General features: G+C 37.0%; 1 protein-coding gene across 1 annotated transcript; it reads right to left on the bottom strand.

Annotated features, from left to right (window-relative positions):
- Positions 1–2,774: 2,774 nt before the first annotated feature.
- On the bottom strand, positions 2,775–25,077 carry LOC116710532 (solute carrier family 2, facilitated glucose transporter member 1-like). Its single transcript, XM_032549626.1, has 10 exons — positions 24,693–25,077; positions 13,284–13,379; positions 8,752–8,912; positions 8,408–8,648; positions 8,156–8,318; positions 7,157–7,344; positions 6,956–7,060; positions 6,364–6,465; positions 6,074–6,277; positions 2,775–5,144 (listed from the first exon to the last, which is right to left on the bottom strand). Exons 1-10 carry the CDS (start codon positions 24,705–24,707, stop codon positions 4,944–4,946), a joined length of 1,476 nt encoding a protein of 491 aa, XP_032405517.1. The 5' UTR covers positions 24,708–25,077; the 3' UTR covers positions 2,775–4,943.
- Between the last annotated feature and the right edge of the window lie 19 nt (positions 25,078–25,096).

Below are 25,096 nucleotides of genomic sequence, written 5' to 3'. Positions count from 1 at the left end.
CATGGCAGTGAGATCAGTAGGACTGGACAGAGATCCTGCTCGAGGGTAATGACATCTGTCTTCAGTGTTCAGTGCCAGTTCCATCAGATCAAACAAACTTTTTGAACTAATTTCACAGCTCCATCAGGAACTAGTTCTCATTGTTTTATCATATTGTATCTGAAATTAAATTTAAAGAATACATTTTCTAGCATTTTTAAACAAACTGTTGAACTGTTTTCTCTTCTCTTTGCTCATGTAAGTTGTTTTCTATTGGCTGGATTCCCAATGTGGGGAATGTGTGAAGTTCAGTTCATTCAGATATTTTAACACTTTTAGCACTTTCATTTTTAGGAAGTAGAGGAAAGAAATTTGACTGAAAAGCATCCATCAAGACAACATCTGTTATCTAAGTATTTTGTAATCATCTTTTTACCAACAAGTTAGCATAAAGGGTTTTTTTTATGTTATTTTGCTCTTTAAACTGTTATTGAACAGTGAAAAACACTAGTAGTCGATAGTTGCAAGATACTGAAACCTGAAGTTGCCTTAGAAAAGGGGAAAGCTTAGCCTATAGCCTAGCTTAGCTTAGTTAAGCCCAGTTTAGCTTGGTTTATTTAACAGGGACAATGTGCAAAAAAGGGGGTATAAAAGATGCTTTGCACCAGATTTAGTGGTGCAAATAGAAATAATTTCTATTTGTAGCCCCAGTGGCTTCTTTTGGTACATGGATAGCTAAATGTATTAAACATTGTCTGGATGCTGATCAGTCATTGGCGGTTGTTTTAAAGTGATAAGATCATTTTGTAGCCTCATAATACTTCCTGCCTAAATTTAGTCCAACAGTTGCACTTGAAGATATGAAGAAATACAAATGTAGGTAAAAGCCCATTTCTTCTTTTCCACTCCAGCCTGCTGTGAGATTAAATAGCAGAGAACACTATCAGACACTTTGGCTGCAGCTGTCATAATAACTGCACAAGCGTGAATCTAAGGTAATATATGTAAATTCGTTTTTTAACTGGCTTCAGCACAATATTTCTCCTACACTCCTGAAGAATTCCTTTTGCTTTTTTGTGTCAAATCAATAGTCAGACTCCAGTTCATGTTCACAGAGGTATTCAGCAAAAAAAAGAAAAAATCAACCCTAAACACAGCTTGTCAAAGAGGTTCATATGTGCAGCGTAATAAAAGTAGGAGATGTGGAAGGTAAGTCAAGGACCCTGTGTACTACTTTGTTCCACCTTGAAGTCTTCCTGTCTCGTCTGTAGTCACTCCTTTGGCAGGACATGATCAAACATATTCAAATGCTTACGTTTGCCGGAGCCTCTCCTGCATCTCATTACCCATGCAGGCCTCTATGCAACCTTGAACGATGTTTAAAATTCCAGGGTCCTGGATTTCCAAATGCGATTTGCACTTTTTCTCTCTGCTGCATAAGTACTTTTTGCAAATTGCTTCAAACCTTAAATGTGATAGTTGTGCATTTGTACTTCTGTCCCTTTATAGATGGGACACTTGAAAGTTTTCAAGCAGGCTTTTGAGAAGACCAAAGGCAAGAGATAAAAGTGAAATAGCCTCTGGTTTTATATGTAACAGATGTCAGCGAAAAGCCTCAAAGTGGGGGTGAAACGCTTGTACATTATTAAAAGCAGCAGAAAGACATGAGGGACGTTAAGTATGTCTCAAATACAGATTGACCTTCTCTTTTTGATGCTGCAGATCTTGAAATCATCTTTCCTCCTCTTTTCTTTTCGTCAAGAAAAGTCAACACATCCAATTGTATTCTCTACAAAAAATATGTTCAATAACAGAAATACTTTATCCCTTCAGAGTTTTAACTATTTTCATAGATTACATAAAAACACTGAGCCACAGTGGACGTTGCAAAATGTGGAAAAAGAGAAAGTCTGGTGTAAAATATTTAATTGCCTTGAAATGTACTGTTTCATAATCAAACTGTACTTTTTAATTTAAAAAAAAGTATTAAAGTTGAAGGTTCAAGTCAAGGCTATTTATCATGCCCAAGCTGTCAGTGTGTCCTGCCTCCTTTCACTTTAATTTAATGTCCTTTATTTAAATATACTTGCTGACAGGTACTATAGGGGAGATTTTTTTATTTTATTTTAGTACATAAAGAACTACAATACTCAGTTTTTTTTGTTTCGTAAACTAAACCTTTGGTTTGCGTCTACATAATTTTTGATGTTTTGTTGGTTCCAATTCACACTGAGCTGCTCTACCTGCCTGTGGTTTCTTATCAGGTTTCAATCAGGGATCTTTATGCATTTACTTAATGCCAGACTTTCTTTACTGTGGTATTTTGTTTTACTTTGATCATCTAGCAATTCCTCTTTAATAAATGCCACTAAAATATGTTTATTTTTTAGATTGATCAGAGTATTGAGGAACTTTTTGCTGGAAACCTATGACATCCTTTGTCCATGGAAGGTAAATATGATGATGTATTTACTCTTCAAAATCAAAAGACAAGAGAAAATAACCTTACTTGAATAAAGTGCTTCCAAAAAGTTTGTCCCCTCAAATATTTAATTGGTTTTTGCATTTTTTTTTATTGTCACACCTCAATGTTTTAAATAAAATGCAATACTATAGCTAGCCTGACTAACTAAAAAAAACAATTTTCAGAAGATTATTTCATTTATTGAGGAAAGAAATCTCCAAACCAACCAGGCAAACAGGCTTGTATTATTATTTACATCCAATTGTTGATCTAAATCAAGTGTGGTAAAAAAGCAAACAGAAACTGAAAGTATCAAACAAAACTTCACAAATCTGTTTGTATGACTTTGTTTATTCATAAACACAAGTTTTAAAATTATTTTACAGCATCATCCATCACATTTCATATTACTCAACAAAAAGCTTCTTCCACAATCCTCTAAACACTACAAAAATTTCACATGTAAATCTAAAGGTTACAGTATTGAAACGTGGAAACAATGTAGTCAGACAGAAAAATAAGGCAAAATGTGTTGCTCTACATCATTAATAATTTAAGTGTAAAAAAAAACATTAAAAAGTAAAGGATTTGCGTTATCTGAAGGGTATGGATCTATGTGTTGCCTTCATCCCATGTCTTTAACCTGCGTACTCAATATCACAGGCTATACATACCACAGTTCAATGCCCAGACATATTTATTAAACTATATACAAAAGTGAAATTTTACTAGCTTCAGTATCAGCAGTAGACATCAGTTGGAGCTGCTACTATATAACATTTCTGGTGATATTAAGTGAAAGGCACACAAAGGCAAAGAGTGGAGATGTTACAGTGTTATGGAAAGAACTGCTACACATGTAGCAGACTGCTGGTCCTCGAATGATTAAAAACTTCTTTTTGTTGCTAATGTTAAATGTCTTCATTGCTGTGATATGATTGGTTCAAATCTGTGCAGAAAAAGGGCCATGGAAGATGGACGACTTTCCAAGGTTACATCTTAAAAACATTTTTAAAAATCTGTCAACAGTTCTTCCATCTCACTGTAGTGACAAAGTATACTCACTGTGCATCAAAAGGTAACAGACTTAGCCTCATCATCTGTCTCATTGTGAATAATAAAGTGCTGCTAAAACGATAACCTTTCTCAAACTCAGAGAGAAGACACGGTTTCTCAAAAGGGATACAGCAGAGATAGACAGCGATTTGTGCAGCAAGGCAAACCGGATTTGTTTCGGGTATTTTGTTTTACAAACATCGGTGCAGTGTAAAGCACATGACTACAGAATAGCAAGACAGCAGAAACATTCTGCTAAATTCAGTACTGGTGGCAAAACAATAACAAACACCAACATAGCAGAACAAAACATAATCAGGGTAACAGAAATCCTCTCGTTCAGTTTGGTCTACTTTACTTCTATCTCTGAAGAATGACAGGCAGATCCAGACATAGTTTTTTAAACTAATGCACCACTTGGACATTAGAGAATTTAAACTGAAGCTGTATAGTCTAGATAAGTTCAGCCTGACCTGAAGTATGTCTAGTGACGGCTGGGGTAAAACCATTGATTCAGACCTAAACCTAAATCTAAACCTAAGTGAGGCAATTTTTTGGCTTTATTGCAGCTGAATGTGAGTGATTTAATTTAATTGTTGTTACCCTGTCTCTGTTACTCCAGAGATAGGGTATTTCTAGTTCCTTTTCTTAACACTAATGTAATTAGTTGTGAAAGCAACTAAAGAAAGAACCAAATATATTAGATTTTTGACATTTGACAATGACATTTTAGATATGACATGTCTTTTTAAGCAGAATAAAATTTGACATAGTAACTAAACAAGGAGTTAATTTAAGAAACATTCAACTGCTTGTCAGGACAGTTTGTATACTAAGTAACTTCATTCTGTTTGTCAAAGTGGAACATTGGGCAACTTTTGTAAAGTAATAGCCCCATCTGGTGGAAGAACACAGTAGCACAACGGCGCCAGAGTCTTAAAAAGATACAGCAATACAGTATGGTCGATAAAAACAGGAATCTCTCCACAGTGAACTTGTTTTTACAGTTATAGAACTCTTTACCCAGATAATAAACTCCATGTGCTGAGTTTATTATCACATTGAGCAGTAGCATCAGTAAAATACTAAAAAAACAGGTGATAGAAGCTGGTGGAGTGATGCAAATACGTCTTTTCCTTTAAAAATATTTCCAAAATATTAAAATCCTCCAAATCTCTCGTCAGCTCCTCTCCTCCCTACAGTCAGGGGACACCTCAACTATGGAGGCTTTCTTTTTTTTATTATTATTTTTTTTTTATATATCTGTTTTACGCAATAAGAACAAAGCAGTAAAAACCGTCGATTTGGAGACGATGTCCGAAATGTGGTGACAGAGTAAAAATTAGTCCGACCAGAAGATCTGTCTACTTCTAACCAGCGGACCCATCCAGCTCGCACTCGGCCTGCGAAAAAGAGTTTGTCTGAAACATTCGCAATCGTTCGCTCAGAGCTGAGAGTCCGCTCCCAGGCTGTTCAGCTCCTCCGGCGAGTGTTTCTCTGCTCCAGCGCCGGCCGTCTGGCGGAAGCCGGCGGAAATGTCGTCAAACGTCCGGCCCCGGGTCTCTGGCACTTTGAAGTACGTGAAGATGAAGAAGAAGAGCAGCAGGATAGTAAAGATGATAAACACGTAGGGGCCGCAGAGTTCCTGTCAAGACATAAAAAGAGAACAATGGTTATCACATCGAAATGAGTTCCTTCTTCTTCAAGTTTCTGACTTGTTTGTGTACTTACAGTAATCTTTGCTACAGTGCGAAAGCACAAAATCTTACTATGTATTTTTAGTTTAGTTTTTGATGCAAATATCTTAGCACACTTGAAATAAAACAAACTTAGTTTACAAGTAACCTTTCAGCAAGATTTAGGAGCTTGTTTAAGTAAATAATTTCTTAAAATTGATTTAAAAAACACTTATTTGCCTGGCAGATTATATCACTCATGAACATAAATTATAAGTGAAATAATCTGCCAGTGGAATAAGTACTTCTTTATCATTAGTCATGAATTACTGACAACAAACTCCCATATTTTGCTAAAAAGCTACTTTTCATTTAGTTTTTTCTTATTTCAAGAAATAGTTAGTAAGATTTTGTGTTTTTGCAGTGCAATACCATATTTGTGAATTGTTTTATACATGGAAATGCTAACGGTGAAAGATTAGCAACCATGTCCAAAGAAACAGGTCAGTAAACAGAGAAGAGAAAAATGCAATAAAATGTCATGTTGCAATGTGCGGCACCTTTAAATTAAAAGTTCTAAAATACATGCTCTACAATGCTATATCTTTAACAATGTGTCATTTTTTCTATCAATTCCACATGAAACTCTCTTTGATTATAAATAATCCATTACTATTCTTTCTGGGGATGTAAGGTGTAAGCATGATATTAGTGTCATAATCCTTAAATTATCATTTGGCTTTGTTAAAATTTGTATTTAAAAGGTAATATGCACAGAGAGAGCTCTCTCTGCTGAAAGTCTCTGTCTAAAAGCAAGAAGTTGCATTTTATCTTCTGGCCACACAAGGCCGTGCTTGAGTAAGTTTATCACCAGGCCACTCTGTTTTTTTCCACTCACCTCTACATACTGGAAGCTCTGTGCCACTATAAAGTTGGCTGTCCAGTTGCAGAAACCAGCTACAGCCATGGCCGACGGCCTGGGTCCCTGAGAGAACAACTCCGCCACGATGAACCAGGGGATGGGACCTGGGCCCATCTCAAAGAACGCCACAAAGGCGAAAATGGCCACAATGCTCAAATAGGACATCCAAAAGAGTTTATCCTACAAACATAAAAGACAAGAAGGAAGATGAAAAATATGCGTGATGCGTAAAGTACATATTTAGTGTTTCTTAAAGGGGAACCTACCAGCAAAGCCAAGGCTATGGTCATCAGGACGGCAGACGCAGCCATGCCCATCAGTCCCAGGAGGTGCAAAGTTCTGCGTCCTGCACGCTCCACAACGAACAGCTGAAAAGCAGATGAGAAAATATAACTACACAAACAGAGCTTGGACGGCTTGGTTCACCGTTATTTCTGGCTGAACAAATTATATCTGGGCAGATTTAATCTGATCCAATTTAAGTACATTTAAAACTTGTGAATGAATAAAACAAAATTTAACCCAATGAACCAATTTAACTAAGAGTGAGAAAATAAGTTAAATCCCCCATGGTAGATCATCAACAATAAGATAAAACTAAAATGCTTTAATTTTGAGTGAAGGCAGTGCAGCTGTAAGGAAATTACAAACAACTGCAATCCTTTTAGTGACATTTGTGTCTGCAGTCAATGAATGATTATGCAGAGTTTAGTCACTAATCGAATAGAAATTAGTCAAAGGACTTTACAATTACAGTTTGGTTTCAAGCATAAAAATATCCATATATTTTTATATTGTTTGTTTTAATACATTTAATATTACTTCTGTCATAAGAGCTGATCTTCATGCAGTACTTACAGAAACTACAGTGAAAGCAGTGTTAACAACACCAGCTCCGATGGTGGCATATACTGGCTGTGGAACTTTGGCTTTCTCAAAGATGCGTGTGGAGAAATAGAAGACCTAAAGCAGAAAACACAGAATCCTCATGTCAGTGTCTTCAGGACCTTCTGTCATTTACAACACACACAATACATGTGTAAATGTCTAATAACTCACAGCATTGATTCCAGAGAGCTGCTGGGACAGCTGCAGGACGATGGCGATAATGATGGGCTGGCGATAGAGCGGAGAGCGGAAAAGCTCCAAGATGGTCACTTTTTTCTCCCTCATCATCTGCCGGCTTTCCTCCTTCATCTCCTGCATGTCAGAACTCACATCTGTTGCCCCTCTTAGCTTCTTCAGGACTAAAATGGGTCAAAAAAAGGTATTAGTTGCAAATTAAGCCAGATTATTCTTTCTCTTATTGTAATTTTAAACCACACGGGCATATTCCTACATAACTGTAGCAACAAGGCATGGGCTGGTTACTAATATCACTGACTTCTAACCTATATTTAGGAAGCAATTAATTGGATGAATCGTGATGAATCGATTATTGAATTAATTGTCATCTAATTTAATAATTGATCAATCATTTACTGGAGTGTTCAGACTCAAAAAAGGCAATTTTCTTAAAGAACAACTAAACTAAACCTGTACAAAAAATATACACATTTTGCATTTAACATAAAAAAAACAAAAACATTTTTGTCTGTAAACTATGTTCTACTCAGAACTCCTCAAGAGGAAGTTTTAGCTTTACCTGGTTCAAATTTTGTAAAAAATAAAAGTCTGCTAATAATCACGTTTGCTGTCCAATTATTAATCGGTTGATCAAAAAAATAGACAACAGATCAACCCAAGACTGTATCGATGTTAAGTCAAGCAGAAATAATGAGCTTTTAATATGCGGATGTTCTAAGTATTTTTTAGCTGCAAATGCATCCTTTGCTACAAATGATCAAGACATATACTAACGAAATGCTGGTATGGCATTTTAGGGAATTAAAAAGTAATTAATAATTTGTTTATTTGTATTTTTAATGTATTTATAAAAATGTTTAAGAAGGCTTTAGAAGTTTAATGACAAATCTGCAGAATGTGTCATTTGGTTTTATCTGATTAACTGATATGAATAATCAATTACTAAAATAATAATGAGTTTGTTTAAGTCACCTGTTTTGGCTTTATTCTCTTCATTCTTGTTGATGAGCAGAAAACGGGGGCTCTCTGGGCACAGCGGAAGCAGGACGCACTGTATCACCGCCGGGATGAAGAGGAAGCCCAGCAGCAGAGGCCAAAACTCAGCGTTACCCATGATCATCTCCAACCCAAATATCTGGAGAACAGAAACATTATTAACCAGCTGCAAAGATTGTTTCAGGAACATTCCAGGAGGTTAAATAGGAGCATCCTCTGATCACCAACCTGTGCAATGAGGATGCCTACGACGATTCCCAGCTGGTGCAGCGTGCCCAATGCGCCTCGCAGGGCCGTCGGCGAGACTTCGCCGATATACATGGGCACAAAGCCAGTGCAGAGGCCGGAGTAGAGACCCACTACAAAGCGACCAATGATGAGCATTTCCCAAGACCTGGCCAACTTTGAAAAACCCATCAGAGCAGCTGCGATGAAGGCTAAAATGTTAGCTATGAGCATGGAGTTCCTCCTGTAGAAGTCACAGAACCATTTAGAAGTCATTTCTGTAAATTATAGAATGGTAAATAAGATGCTATGTTTTAGTGCTTATGGCTCAGATGTAATTTATTTACCTTCCCAAACGGTTGACAAAGAATCCAACAGAGAAGGAACCAAAAATGCCTCCAATAGAGAAGATGGACACAGAAATGGCCCAGATTCCTGTGAGGAAGCTGCTGGTAATGTCCTCCCCGTAACGTTCTTTATACGTCTCATTGATGAAATTCTCAATGATCTGTTTAAGAAAAGAAGACATTCTTTTACTGCACAAATATAAATATCACAGATTTATGCTACACTTACACGAGACCGATGCCTGGAAACTCCTGGTATTTTTAGATGTTGATTGGGAAAAAGTTCCACATTTGAACTGTAGAGGTGGGTGAATCGATCCAAAATATTGGTAGCATCGATACCAAGTCGAAATCGGAATCGGATCAATAATAGCATGGTGTGATCTGTACTTTAGTTTCAGATTCCCTCTTGAAATTTCAACTCAACTTTACCTCAAAAAAGATTGTTTTGATTTTCTGTCAAATGGCTATTTTTTTGTACTTTGTTTATTTAGGAAAGAATGCACACAAATTTGCATTGTTTTTATGTTTAGCATGTTAGCATCTTATTAAAGTATTTTGTAAACTACCTAAATTCTGCCCTGAGGTTTAACAAATTATTCAAACAAAGAACTACAAAAACATCTAAAAGTCAGAAGTTTGATGGTGATCGGTATCGGCGTTACTGACCATGTATTTACTTGGTAGTAAACTGTAGCCAAAGTATCACACACCACTACTAGGCAGCATTGCTAAGACACCTTAAGAATTGATTGCACGTGCGTTTTTGACTACCTTACTACTGTAGCTTCCATCTCTTTCTGAACAGTAACCCATCTCCCCTCTCCCATGAATGAAAGTGGTCATGTAACACATATATTCCTTATCAGAAATTGTGTCAAACTGAGCAGAAGAATACAGCACAATGTTATCCGCCATTCTTTTTGTTATCTGCCCATGGATGTGCAGAATAAACTCTACAGCTGTGCGTTCTGCACATGTGCAATTTCACACCTCTGAGGGGCGTGTTACAGAAAGTTAGAGGCTTTCAGACAGGTTTTCACTGTAAATAGGATCATAGATTTTAATGTTACATAATTAAACACAGCTACAATTCACGGTTGTGCACATTTCTAATGCGATCATCACAGTTACGTAATGCCTCAGTCTGATCATGTGCGCAATGTTTTCCTCCTTCTTAAATCCAAACACAGATGTTGGCAGAGCAGCGACCAGCTGATGGCGGTACTAACTACTCTATGTAATCACCATAACTTCCTGTATAAACCAGGAAGTTTGTCAGTGACACAAAGGAGTGTCAGAGTTCTCCTCCCCTCCCCCGTTGCCACTGAACCCATCACTAATCACCATGTCAACAAAACACTCCCATGAGACTCATAAAGGTCACCGCCTAGTCTGAAAGTCAGTCAGTCATGCTTGCTTCGGTTGTGTCATACGTCTCCTGACCAGAGGTCTTAATACGCTGGAAGCTGAGGAGAGGCGAGGGGAATTAGAAAGTCAGCAGTGTCCTGGCGACGTGGTTAAAGAGAGGTGCTATCACTTATCAAGGGCTTTCCTTTGGTGGCAGCACACATGTACACTGACACTGTGACCACAGAGCCTGGGTCATTTCCACTATCGACTTACACTCACAAGACCTCGCTTGGTGATATCATAAATACGCTATCATGCCAATGACCTTCACATACACATGTCTGCACTTAGCCACTTTATTTAGAGGCACAACTTCATGTGCAAAAGTTGCACATAAAATCTTTAATATTGCTTTTTCTGCAACCTTTGCAAACCCAAAGAGCCATTTTTGCCTGGAGACCAGCTGAATAAAACTCAATAAGAGCCACAGACGTTAACAGATCTACTGAAGGAAGAACAACATATCAGTTTTAATACTTATCTACTTTAGGAAATGCTGCAATTTTAAACCTTTTAGGTTGTAAAACACAAAAAACAACTTTTGCAAGTTTGAAGAAACGTTTTAGTATCTGTATTAGCTTTTTCCTTTCATATTTTTTAAGATTCATATGGCTTTTATTGTTTTACATAAACTGAAAAATCTGTTTTGAGGCACTTGGATTCCACTTTTCATTGGCATTAAAAATTAAATAGAAGCCATTTGACCGTTGACTTATTATTTGGTGTCTGTTTTTTTGTTCAGACAGAAGGCAATTAATTTATTCCAGTTTACTTAGCAGCTGTAGCTAGGTAAAGTACAGTAGGCCTTCTAGCTGAAGACTGATTAGTAGATTTAGTTCCTGTTTTGGGTTTTTATATTAAATACAAAATAAACTACATTTCAAAAATAGTTTTTAAGCTACCATAATACCAACAAATAACATTTGTCAGACATATTTTGCCCAGAGTAGTGATGTGTCATTTGCGAAAAAGTCTCTTTGTAGCAAACAAGAAGAATGAACTCCTGCTGCTGAGTCCTCAGATGCCCCTGATCTGCTCTGCTGAGAATCCACGCACATGAGGGCGGGACTTCATTATGATTGGCTCACACTATAGCCAATCACACACAAAGACAGTCTAGCATCATACAATGAGAGAAGGAAGTGGAGGAGAAACTCCAAAGCCACATGTAGTGACAGACAGAGGGATTTAAATGTGAAAACCTAACAATAAATAGCATCTGAAATGTTTAAAGTTTCTATATTCCCTGCTCAGTACCAAACCAACAATCAATAAATTCAGAGCTAAGTACTTGGGACCAGACCAGTTAATTCTTAACAAGGAACAGGAAAAGGAACTCTGCTGTTTTCTGTTGTTTGATGTTTCAAATGCAGATATTCTAAGGATCATAGGAGGAAAATGCCCCTTCAGAAACTTGTGGCCTTTGAAGAGTAGCACATCTCTACAAACGTCACATTTCAAAGTGACTGACTGACTGACTGACTGTCAGATTCTAAGAATGTAATTAAACCAAAAAATGCTGTTGAATGCAAGTAGTATATTGCAAATGGTGGAATTTCAGATATTTAACAGCACAAACAATGCTAAACAACTACGGATGTTTCTCTCGTTTCTAAGGTGAGCTTGTTCTGGCTAAAAATACGGTAATACATTTAAGTTTGGTTGGGTTCAGAACGGCACATATAACGTAAGGAGGATACTAAAGAACAGTAGGAAACAAGGCCCTTTCAAGCATCTGAGGTCGCCCAAACTTGAGTGTGTGTGAAAAGGAGAGGAGAGTTTTACGCTAGGTCAGGTTGTCGCAGGAGAAAGGCATCCGACTCATTTGACAGCAACATGCAAGGCATTTCATATCTGAGCCATGGGGCAAACGGCCAACATTTATTGTGCTTAGAAAAAAAATAAGTGGCTGTGCTTACAGCTTCAATGTTCTTGAGGCAAAAGAAGAGAATGTCTTTAAAGCATGTCCTTTCTGTAAGGAACAACTTCTAGCTCTTTGATAGTTAAAGAATGTATGTTACATATTGTCAATAATAAACTATTTTCTTGGTTTTATGGTTGTAACTAATTATTAATATGTTAATGATTGTACTCTCTAAAAGGCCCCACATTTGAATATTTACTTAGAAAGATAACATCTTTCCACCTGTTTTCCTTTTTATTGGATTTCATGTTATACCATCAGGAAGTGATTTTATCTGTGTCAAACCTGAAGACATTTCTCTGAGCTCGTTTTTCCTTTTTTTCCAACCAACCTTTAATTTCACCAGAGGCTGAGAAAAGGATGATTTAGCTGACAGGCAATATGTCAGGTTTCTGCAAAAACCTCAGGTCTTAAACAGGCTAGGTAAAAACATTTATTGTGTTTCTTTTACATTTCAAGACATTGTTGGAGTTCTTCTCCTGATTTCTCCACGTTTTTAAAGTCTGTTTAAATCACAGTCTAGAACATTTTCGACAGCATGATAATTAAGGTGCTTTTTTTTTTACTGTAAGCAGAAATTGTTAGGTGTGAGCATGATGAAGGTGATAAAAAAATGACCTGACCTGTTTGGCAACTTGTGGAAAGGTGAGTCATATGAAAAGGCAGCTGTGTGGCTGCAAGGTGTGTCCAGACCAATGCAAAGCCACCTCACAAAAGTTATTTACTTGTGATGAAATGTTTGACATTCCAGGAGAAATTATTCTCTCTGGTGTCCTAGTCTGCCAATAAAACCCACATTAGAAATGTTCCTCTGGGGGCATGAAAAGATATTTTTCATTATTTTGTTTAGCTACGGGGATAGGTAAGTGTTTACGTATTATTTTTTCTAAAATGTGCTGCTCTTTTCCAGCAGACGGCTGAACAGACGACATACTTTTTTGGGCACAGAAACTCTGGTACTAATGTCCTTGGACTTATTAGGACAGAAGAGAGCTACTTTTATCTCTTCTCTTAACCCAAACTTTTCCTATTCTGTCCTTACATCCAGTCATGCAAGCAAACAAATTCAGAGTTATTAACTAACCTTTTTTTTCTTTCTTTTTTTTCTTACAGATATTTAATGTTTAGGTAATTTGTATTAATGGTCTAAAACGGACTCATGTCCTGATAATCTAAGATTGAGTGTCCAACTCACCTTCTGTGGAGCATTGATGACACCTGAGTTGTATCCAAACTGCAGGGAGCCAATCACCGCAGTGCCAATGCTCATCAACAAGGGGAACGTTAGTTGCTGCAAACAAAAACACAAAGTAGAGATTTTGTATTCAGTGAAAAGACCAGCTCAACCAGTTACCATTTTAACCAGCAAACATTCATTATTTTAAAAGCATAAATGACTTCAAATTATAAGGTTAAAACAGCATCACTTTACTGATTCTAATATTTTATTTGGCTAAAAACTCTGATGCAGCTCTATTTTCCACTTTCTGGGTAAGGTTTTGTCTGAAATTGTTTTGGTTATGTTTTTTGAGAAATGTATAAGTCTATGACTTTTACTTTTTAAGACTGTGTGTTTAAAAGTAGTAGTTATTTGTAATAATGTAGTTCACGGTTAATTTCCAAATGCTACAGATGGATTGGTTTGACATCCAGATCTGTACATGTTTATAAAAATATTATATAACGTAAGGCTCACAGATAATAAGTAAAAAAGTATTGCAACATGTAGCATAAATTACATTTTTATATTTAAAATGAAAAAAACAGAATAAGATAAATGTTATTTCTTGTTTTGAGCTTGAGGTACTTACAGTACAGACCAAAGGTTTGGACACACTTTCTCATTGAATTCAATGAGAAGGTGTGTCCAAACTTTTGGTCTGTACTGTATGTGTTTATAAGCAAAAATAAAGGATGAACACAGTCACAATTTGACTTGGTTATCAATTGCTTGCGCAAAAACAGGTTACCTTCGTAAGGGTGGCTCGAAATATTATTTGTCTTTCTTTTAAGGGAGATAAAACTGCATTAGCCTTCTTTCAGCCAGCCGATACGCAGTGTGCGGTAACAGGTAGAGAAGGCTTTTGTCAACATTTCATCTGGCTTCTCATTAAAAGATATTAACCATATTAACGGCTGTATGTTTGGAAATTTTAACTTTTTGCACTTTGATATCTTTACCAGACCATCCGTAGCTCTTATAACAATATTACTTTCCATATTATCCCTCTGTATTGCTTTTTATGTTTAAGGTATTTGACCATGAGATATATTCGACCCCATGTAGTCGTCCTTATTGTCCCTGAACTTTTGACCGTGCTCCGGGTTTTAGATGAGTAAGCCTCTCTGATGAAAACGGTCCTGGTTAACCCCAGGTGTAGTGATGCTTTGTCTGTGTTCATGTTCCTGTGATTACAGAGCTCATTTTGAGTTGAAGCTCAGTAGAGCCCCATAGATTAGAAAGGATTTTCCTCATACCAAGAAGTAAATAAAGCATGGTGGGGTATGCCGCTTTCATTTTTCCTCCTGCTGGGCAAGAAAATAGCAGCCTTATTAAAACACCATTTTTTTGTCTTTTAGCCACAACAACTTTCTGCAGAACCATGAGTTGCTGTGGTTATATAAATAAATTGTAAAAGCATTTATGAAAATTAACGTTTCCACAAAAAAATATATTGAGTATATTGCCTCAATTCATGGTGAACAAAGGCTTTAAGTATTTCAAAGTTTCAAAAATTCCCAATCACATTTTCTCTGGCTATATGGAGCAACAAAGTCCTGCCACTCCCCCACTTGTTGCTGAGCACTGCCATTCAGCTGGCTGAAAAAAGGCCAATTAACTTTTGTATCACTTAAATCCAGCTCTCTGGATAAAATAGACAAAACAGTCATGTAAGAAAAAAAACTAAAGGAACAACAACCAACTCTCTTAACATGGTACTATTTTTAGTTGCCTGTCAATTCAGGAGTTATCTGATCAGATCACTCAATCACCAAAGAAACATTTTAACCTGTTTGTTATACTTGTGTTTCTTTATAAAAATCAGTGCTTAATCTTTGTTCTAGGTTACGTGAGTAAAAAATAATCTCTAATATAAAATAATATCCTATATGATTTAGTTTGTCTGTTTTGTAGAATTTTATAGTAATTATACTTTAGGTTTTCATACAGTGAGAAAATCCCATGTCTAGTTTTTAACTGTTTTGTCTTTTATAACTCACACTGAGGTCATCCAGTCCTGGAACTGGAAAGTTCATGTTGTTTATAAGTCCAGTGCTGTTTCTGTGATTTACTCTGGATAGCTGCCTCGTATTTTGGAAACATAAGATAATCACATGCCTGGATGTCACTTCAAAGTCTTTTTCTAACCTGAGGAGAAATAACCACGCAGAGGCCTTACCAAGTTTAGCCACATAATGATATTAAAGTCAAAAAAGGACAAGCACTCCCTGAGGCTTGAGGTGCTAAAGTCCAAGAGACAGTTTATTATTTATCAAGTGTAGGTAAGTAATACAAAACACATCTGACTGGAAGCAGCAATAAAAAGTTTGGAAACTATGACTATAAACAAATGTTCTGCCTTCAGTGTTGACTAGGTGGTTTTATGGGACCCAAATTTAGCCAAGAACATTTCTCTCACACAATTAGAGCAGCGCTGTTTGAGGCTTCATGCTGGTGATGCTAAATTCCTCAGGAGAAAATTAAATTCATCAGCAAGGGTTAATTAGTTGCTTTTGTTTTTGTAACCAGCCCTTCTGGTGAGTCCATGTTCATCGCAGAGCATGAAGATCCGTTCTTTATCACCAGAAGAACTGAAAGTTATTCTCCGTACTAGGAATGGAGTGGTGAAAAGTATAATCAATACATTGTAGCTATTTTGTTTGTTTGCTTTAAACTAGGGATACACTGATTGGGAAATGTTTAACAATATGGGTCTTCTTTATTAATGCTTACGTTGTAGAAGAAAAGCAATGGTGGGCACACTAACGCACTAGTAGTGGAGCTAAGTTTTCGTTAATTCAAATGCAATTCAAATTAAATAAAAAATTTATTTTTTAAGCGGTATAACACTTGTTTTGTTAAGAAAGGACTAACATCAGCCGGTACTAGGGCTGCACAAATTTATTTATGCTGATTTTCTTAATTTTGGGAGATTGGTGAAAAGTCTGAAACTATTAAAGTAACAAACCCAAAAAGTTCTCAATTAACAGAAATTGAAGGACACTAAAATGGTACATAATAAAATGGTACATATGTTTTTTTAAAGTATTTTTGAAAAAGAAGCACAGTAAGTGAAGCTGAATGCCAAATGTGAATTAGTTCCAGCTGATCTCATTAACATTCTTTTTTTTTTCTGCCGCAAAGCTAATATGGTCCACTGAGCTACAAACAAACCAAATTCTTTCTTGCTTTTTTTAGAAGGTTGTTCTTTACACAGTGATGACTGCTGTTGATTCTCCAAAAATCTCCAATTTTGCTGAAATCCTCATAGCAGCCTGGCATTTTCATTAAACTTTTCACATAAGAAAAACAAGATTGTTTTGAAGAAGACCTTTTAAAAAACTAAAAAAGCCCTGAGAAACTATTTCAGATGATTATGTAAACTGTTCTCCTCTGAGATATGATGAAAGCGCAGACTGCTACTTTTAAATGTGACAGTTTCAGGCTTACCTGGCAAGTCTGAAACTGCCCAGTTTTCTCCCACTAGATATGATGATGAAGAATAAAACCTTGTGTGGGTTTTTTGGAGGCTGTCCCTGCATGCCTGTTTTCTATAAAGGACACGTATGGTCCAACTCTTACTTTTTCAACCAATGGCGGCCATCGAGTTCGTAACGCAGTTTGGCAGCTGTATATTAAAACATACACCGACTTCGTTTAGCCTTCTGGGTTTGGGGTTTAAAGCAGGCCTTGGGGTAAATGAGGAAACCCTTATTCTGATACTGAAGATATATTCTGAAGAACTACAAGAACTCTCAGAGAACTACCAGCTGCTTTTTACTATCAACAATGAAATCCTGTTGGTGCCTCTGGGAAAAATCAGTCTATTTAAATCCCTCCTCCCTTCAGGGAATAGATGTATTTGTCCACAAAAAAAATCTCCTCAAATGTGGATGTTTGACTTCAGCTACAAACAGCTCTTAGCAGTTAGATTCTCTAGCTTTCAACCTTCAAAACACACAAAGTGCACAGGGAATCTAATTTGTGAGAAGCACTGAGTAAAACTTTAAGAGAGAGAATTCTAAAGAAATCCTAGCAGAGTTTAACCCGAACTGACTCTCCCAGATGATAAGAAACCCCTCCTTCTTCACTGTGAAAATCCAAAATAAAAAAGTAGGTGAGATATTTTATGTTTCCTGGAACTCATAAACAAGAAGGCCAGCGTAATACTTTACTTCCTCATGAGAGAAGCAGTGAGGTTACACCCATTAGAACTATTCTATTATCGAAACGTTGGAGTCAATCCCTCTCTCCTTGTGCTTCGCCTCTCAGATTCGTGTTACATCCCTGGCATGTTTAATGCAGCAGGAGCGTTCAGATGTGTTTACATTTCCAAAACAAGTGGTTTGACCTGAACAAGCAGTCACAAGGTTTTTGAATAAACTTTATCAAAGCTCTCCCTGGATCCTTTCATGCAAATGTTTCGTGTTTGCATGTGAGGGTTTAAGCAAGACATAAGTCTGCAAGCAGGACTTTTCTGTCCAGTCATGGCATCAGTACACAAACCACAGCCAACAATGATCAAATGTTCGTCACATAAACCGGTACAGTCAGATGAGCAGAACAGGAAGAGTTGAAAAACCACTGTCAAATCGGTAGATGCTGAGCCATTCTGATCCTTTACTCAGTCACGTAGAACCACTGGATCCTGTTCAGTTGACGCAACAATAAAACGTAAAAGGAAATGAAGCAGAGCAGAAGCCCCCACCCAAATTTGGGCATCTGTAACCACAACCACTGACATAAACCAGCATTTCACTCTCCATCCTCCAGCCTAGCTAGGGGACCTGAAGGGATCAGTGTGCAGAATTTCCTGTTGATAAAGGAAAATCTCCCTCCTAATATCCTTATACTCTTTGTGCAGTTGAATATTTCTCTTTATTCTGACAGTCCTGAAGGTTAAAAAAGGAAATACAGCCCAGGCTGTGAGAATCCAAACCAGCTGACAGAGAGGTGATGTCAATTCATGTTAATTTAATCAAGAAAATGAGGGTTTAGCTGCAAAAAGGGATGTCAACAGGAAATCCACAAGTGATTCAACACCTGTTGGCAGATGTTTTGAAGGTCCTTAAAAGCGCCCTTAAAAATAAGAGTATCTGCAGGCTGTGGCAAGTCAAGTTGAAGACTTTTATTATTGCCACTCTGAATTAAAATTAAGACCAAAAAAACTATAAATATAGTTGATGGTTGGGGGATCATGCAGTATTACAATCAAGCGTAGCAAAAACAGTGAAACTTCTGGGGTCTATTTGTGGCAGCTTTGTGTTTTTCACACAGCATATGACTCTCTACAGCCTTGACATCCACAGTGCCTAGCTTAAAAGTTGTTTTGCACAGATTACACCTAACCTCATATGGGTTGGCAACAGAAGTGAGCCAATGGCAAAACAAATCGTCATCCATCCAACTGGCAATAAATTTTAATTTACCCACAATGGACGCAAAAAAGGGTACACTAGCAGCTAGTTAGTGGTAGCCTCCACTGCCTTAAGTCATAGAACGCAACTAAAATGTTTGTGTGTGACTCAAACCTTTGCCTGCCACAAAAGTCCTGTGAGAGAAAGAAAAACTACATAGAATATAGAAAATTAAATAGTCTTGCAATGACAGAATTTAAGACCTGTGATTAACTTATTTAAGGCCTAATACATTTTAAAAGATTTTAAGTCATTTTAATGGTTTAAATTTAGATACAAAAACATGAGAAGCTCTTTAAGTCATAAAAATAAATTTTATCCAATGGCACAAAGTACAACATCTCCGTTTATGAAGTGTAAAATAGAACAAACAGAGATTCTTTACTAAAGGAGCAATGAGTTCAAATCTGATGTAATAGAAGAAAGGCGGATGTATAACCATCATCTTACCACAGGTTTTTCACACATGAGCAGTGATGTCTGTAATCTTTAGTTTTTCTTTTAATTTGCATTCCATGTGTCATATGAGAGAAAAACTGACATTTCATCACGTGGCACATCAAAAGGAAAACCACTTTGTTTCGATTCCAAATGAGCAACTTCAAAATTGCTGCAATCATAAAGTAGGTCACTTCAACAGAGAGTTTTGGGCAGGCTTGTGTTTTTAAAATGCAAAATAAGTCATAAATGTTTAAAACTATCTCACTTGGACTCACAAACACATAGAGCTACAAATGGTTTTTGGTGTCTGGTCTATAAAATTCCAAACACTTTTCAAACATCCTTGAGGATGTTCTCAAATTTACTGTTTTACAAGCCACAATAAATATTCACTTAAAAACTTACAAATTTAATGTTAGGAGTATGGAATAGGAGATTTTTGCAAAAACTAAGCAAAAAATATTCGTAATAAGTGAAGCTCTGGAAAAAGTCGTTTTTCTGTTTCTCCGTGACTCATCTTGGTCATTCATGAGTATTTCCCCGATGAATGTGTAAAGTATTAAAAGCAGGCAGTAGTGCGACTGGTTTCATTTCCTTTCCACCAGTCTGCGCCGGATCAACCGCTCTGGCCTACACTACACCGATCACGTCTCTCAGCATGTCGTCTCTTTGGTCTCAGCTTACACAGCTGTGTGGAGCCCGACATGTGCCCGCCTCCTACAGCGTCCTCACACTGATAGCATACCCTGCTCCCACACTGTGGTCACTTAACAGTTAAACAGTGGTCAGCAGAGAATACTTTGCAATTAATAAAGCTATAGCTCAGATTCTGAAAGAACTGTCCTTTATCTTGTGATATTGTAGTGAATTAAAAAAAGTCAGACGATTAAAAAAACGCAAATCATATCAAGCATTGTCTACATGAGGGGTGTCCAAAGTGTGGCTCAGAGGCCTTTTGTGGACACTGGAATGATTTTGTTTGGCCCCTACGCACAATTCAAGAATGTTTGGACTGCCAGCAAAAGCAGTTAATACACATCGATAAATCTGACTAATTTAAATCCTCTTAACATGAAAAATGTTGGGAACACTGCAAAGTATATAACATTTTCATTTTTTACTTTGATTTGAAATTCTTAGTTAACAGGACCAAAAACATCCAGCTACAAAAAAATTCATTAATTTTAAAAATAAAAATAGAAAATTGGGCACAACTACTTCAATAGACTGGCTAAATTTGTCTTTCCAGGAGTGATCCATAATCTTTTGCTGCTGTTGTGAAAATAAAACTGTTACATACCAACAAAATATAAATCATTAAAATCCCAAAAAGTAAAAAGAAAAAACCTGTCTGCCTCTCCTGTTTCAATATGCCAAATATGTTAACCCATTGTTGTTTCAGATCTGGACTTGTTTAGATTATTACTGAAAAGTTGAAGGTTAAATAAAATCCCTACAAAATAAGGCAGAGATATCTATTTTTAGTAAGAAAAGAAGGAATTGGGCCCAGACATACTTTCAATTTGCCAAGTATTTCTTGTGAAATTTCTTGCAACATGATATCTCCTTCTTTCAGAAGGACTGTATCATGAAATATCTGCACGAAATCATCTTTTGTATGCAGCCATAGCTTCATTATCCACATTTGTGTCCACAGTTAAGAATATGAAGCAGCTAACGTTGCATGTTTGTCCTGTGAAGCATTTCCAATTGGTCTCAAGCAGAACATCAGATCACCTGTACAGTATGTACGGTGTACTCTGCCAATGCCACTGCAAAAATCTTCAGGGCCTTATCTGTCAGTGCCAGTGGCACTTCACCCAGGCACAGATAAAGACGTATTTATAGTCTGCTCCACCCACAGGAACGTGTTGACTGAATTTAATTGTGACACTAGTGACAGCTCACTTGTAATATTAAAGTCAACAGTGTGCATATTTCTGGACGTAAGGCATGATGGAAAACTTAACCACAACAGCATCAAAACAAAAATAAAATCCAAAAACAAAATGTGTAATATGATCTAGCTACTTTCATTTTACTGTAGTTAATAAAATGTTACATACTGACAGTCTGCACACTATTTTTATTGTTGTTTTGTACAAGTGAAACCTCAGGTACAAAATTAGAATAAATAACTGTTAAATATGTAGTTTTCAAGAAGTTTTCTTCTTACTTAGAATTTTATATCTTCCAGCATTCTGCTCTTTATAAAGACAAACTAAGTTCCTACACACTATTCACGTCAATTCCACATGTTTCAACACTCCAATTTATTCCAATTTCCATCAGTATTTAAAACAATCTGGACCTCTGAACACACAAGATTTACGATGCATGTTGGATTTCATTGTGGTCTTTATGATCCATTGATCACAAAAGAATTCAGTGTTGAAGTAGCTAAAGGGTTACAAGTGAATAAGATGGTGCTCTGCCAGTTTACAGGGAATTGTCTAAAAATATTTCAAACTGAGATTCTTTCTTCTTTCTGAGTCAGGCAGTGCACAGCAACAGGAGTGGGGGGGAGGGACAGAATTGTGCCACTGTTTTCTATGTCAAATACCCACAAAAGACTAAAATCTTTTCCTCGTTATTTACCTCATTATAGGGACTCTAAAGTGTAGGAATGCTATTGTGACCCATTGAAGTGGTTTTGAAATTATTACTGCTTAAAACATTTACAATACTGCTAGACCGGCCATGTCTAGTGCAGATTCTCAGGAGTTGAGAATCGGTCTTGTTTTTCAGAACACATTTCACTTGTTATCAAAAAAAAAAAGATTCAACGACTTCCTGGGACTTTAATGCTTTTAAAGTCAATATATGTGAAATATGAAGCATGTTTATGGTTGACCCACCTGGCATCCATGTGTTAAAGAAACTGAGGTCACATATGGTCAGTTTGTTCACCTGGACATCAGGTGAAGACAAACATGATGGTGGATCCACCAGGAGCTGCTTTCTTTTCTCTATTTACTGATAGTCACTTTTACTACAAAAATGTGGGTTTTACTGTCCCCAATATACCGTGCCTTATCCTTTCAATGAGGATACAGCTGTCTCTCAGCTAATGGAGAGGTTTTGTCTTTGGGTCAAGCAGTTTTTGTACTTCTATCCTCCAAAAAGTCTCAACACTACCAACAATGGTAGGGTTGAGTTAAGACATGTTAAAAACAGTATGTCTGACTTCATACCAGTCAGAGGACTAATAAAATACCTCAAACATGGAATCTTGCTTCACTCTGCATCATAGTCAAGCTGTAGTGAAATCTTCTTTTGCAGAAAATCCTCATTGTGCCTCATTACAACAAAGATGACAGTTACATTAGGAGACATGCCGAGGGGAGGCAGTCTTGCAGATGAAAGGAAAAACTACTGGAGCATTTTGAGAGCGGTCAGAGTTGGCAGAGGTCTGACAAGCAGGGCATTCAAAAGACTTCAGCTGCTGTGATGTACTATGAACCAACAGTACTGGCTCTGGACCCCCCAATCAAAATACCTGCTGCCATAAGAGCTGGTAAGAACTTAACAGCTCTCCAGTTCCAAACAGAGTAGATCAGCCACGTGTTTGGCCCCAGTTAACAATCCTCATCTGGTTTGGAAGACGGGGGTAAATTTTCCAGTTGACAAAAATCGCTGAAAATCCAATGCTAAAATGATAAGTTCAACATATTAGACATAATTACCAAAGCACTTTCCATAAACGATGTCCTTCCTCTACAGCACTAACAAGCCGCACCTTGTTGGGACAATAGTTGCCAATAGAGACGCTGCAGATTAAACAAATGAATCACTTCATTGGAGGCCAAACTATGACTGGTGACGCGTTAATCTGCTCTTAACTACCCAACTCTAATTGAACGCCAAATATTAAAATCTCGATCACAAGATGGCGATTAGCCTATGCACGGAAACATAAATACACACAACAGCTCAGAAGCACCAATGAAAGCAACATCTGACACAGAGGGAGCTCTAGGCTTTAAGACTCACTTTTTTTCTCTAAGAGCTCTTACTTAGGAGCAACTCTATGTCACCATCACACTGTGAAGTGGAAACACTGAGAACTATTCCCATAATGTCCCTGAGCCTCCCCGGCAAATGAAGGGACATGAAGGACAGCCAGGGAAACATCAAGGGAAGAGCAGGAGGAGGATGGGGGGGCTGAAGTCCTGTGGTGTTTATGCTTCACTGGTTTGCATGTAACTTGTGACCGCAAAACGTAGCAGGATGGAGCCAACATTATCACGCAGCAGATAAGTCATATTTTCAGAACCCAGAGCATTACAATACATAACTCTGAACTTGATGAGACAAATACACCATCATATTGTTCCGATATGACTGTTTTGGTTTAAATATTTTGTTTTGAAACAAACCAGCACCTTTAATTGATAGCTAGATACTGTATCGGCAGGACTGACAAAGTGTCACCAGTTTTCATAAATTGTTCCTGATACAAAATGTTAAATTGTTCTGAGACCAGGTTGTCAAAAACATCGACTGTTAAGGAAAATTATTTTGAAAGTAAATCACTTTTAAAAATGTTGATACTAGACTTAAGCTAAACATTAGAATCTTTGAAAATTATTAAAGGCACACATCATTATTTTCAAACAAGCCATTAATTTTTCAGCAACTAAAAATTAGTAAACTTTTAATTTGTTTTATAAGAAAAATATGCCACTTTTTAGTATTTTAATAAGATTTTCACACCGAGAAGTTTTTGTTGGCCTATACTTAAACTTTCAAAAACCTCAAGTTTAATAAACACATTCTAGTATGAAATTTCTTCTAAATTTCTGTGGTATTACAATATTTTGCAAAAGAAATACCTATGAACCCTATGAGACTCTCTTTCATGTATTTTACTCCAGAAATTTCTTTGAAACAGTAATCAGATAGGCAGACGTTATAAACCGGATCTTTCTTTTTCTTCATTTTGTTTTGAAAAATAAAATCTAAAATGTAATCTTGATTATCTGACTTATTTTTGATTTAAATTTTACTTTTATTGTTTTATTTTCATAGCTAAAAGGATTAATGTCGAATACATTCGGAATATTAGAACCACACACATAAGTATTAATCATGATATAGCCGGGCTCTTTTGAAACGTTAGTCACGTAGCCTCTTACAGGAACGGACCACCTCATTCTGAATCAAGCCCCCTTCCCGTGACGTCATGACGCATAGTAAAAAAAAAAATTAAACATGTGGACCCAAGATTCCCGCAACTTTAAATAATTTGAATGTGATCGGACATATCAAATAAAGACACACATATTAATTTGAGATGAAATCAAGACTATAATAGCTATAATTTGGGGATTAAAATACTATCAGACGCAACAACTATGTAATAAGCAGACAAAAGGATGTTTAACCTTTAGCTGTGTCATGGCGCCCAACGGGTTAAAAAATAAGAACTGGGTGAAGTGAAATATCACGCAATGCCTTTAAACCACCGGCAACTAAACAAGTTTGACAGGATCGAGAGCTTGCTGTTGTTAAGTTTTATTACCTTCCCTGAGTCCATGGCAGCGAAGGGAGGAAGGCGTTTCTCTTTGTCTGTCGGTTTATCGTCAGAGTTGATGGACAGTCTTCCTACGGATCTCCGTTCAGAAATTGTTCATCTTTTTTAAGCTTCTGATCTTCTGAAAAGCCTTTGAGCCTCGGGAGTTTTCTACTTTTCAAGAAGTCTCTCTCTGTCTCAGCGTGGTATCTCTCTTTAATCTTGTATCAGGTGTGATCTCTCTCCCTTCCGTCGTTTCAAATGAGATCTTCTGTTTCGTCTCACGCAGTTTCGTGAATGTGTAAAAACTTCCAGCTGCAGCAGTCTTCTGCCTCTTCAACTTTATGGAAACAGACATGCAGACACGAGCTGAGCCACGCGTTAATATAGCAAAGATGACGAGTTTCTGAATG

The sequence above is a fragment of the Xiphophorus hellerii genome, chromosome 20 (genome assembly GCF_003331165.1).
Source record: "Xiphophorus hellerii strain 12219 chromosome 20, Xiphophorus_hellerii-4.1, whole genome shotgun sequence".
NCBI classification, from domain to species: domain Eukaryota; kingdom Metazoa; phylum Chordata; class Actinopteri; order Cyprinodontiformes; family Poeciliidae; genus Xiphophorus; species Xiphophorus hellerii.
The sequence above is the reverse complement of the archived record's forward strand: the minus strand, read 5'-3'. Positions and strand labels throughout refer to the sequence as shown.

Excerpts from the sequence above, each read along its gene's own strand:
- LOC116710532 (XM_032549626.1), bottom strand. Across the intron at positions 7,345-8,155 it reads AGAGAATAAAGCCAAAACAG|TCCTGAAGAAGCTAAGAGGG; the intron begins GTGACTTAAACA and ends GACCCATTTTAG. Across the intron at positions 5,145-6,073 it reads AGAGCTTCCAGTATGTAGAG|GAACTCTGCGGCCCCTACGT; the intron begins GTGAGTGGAAAA and ends ATGTCTTGACAG.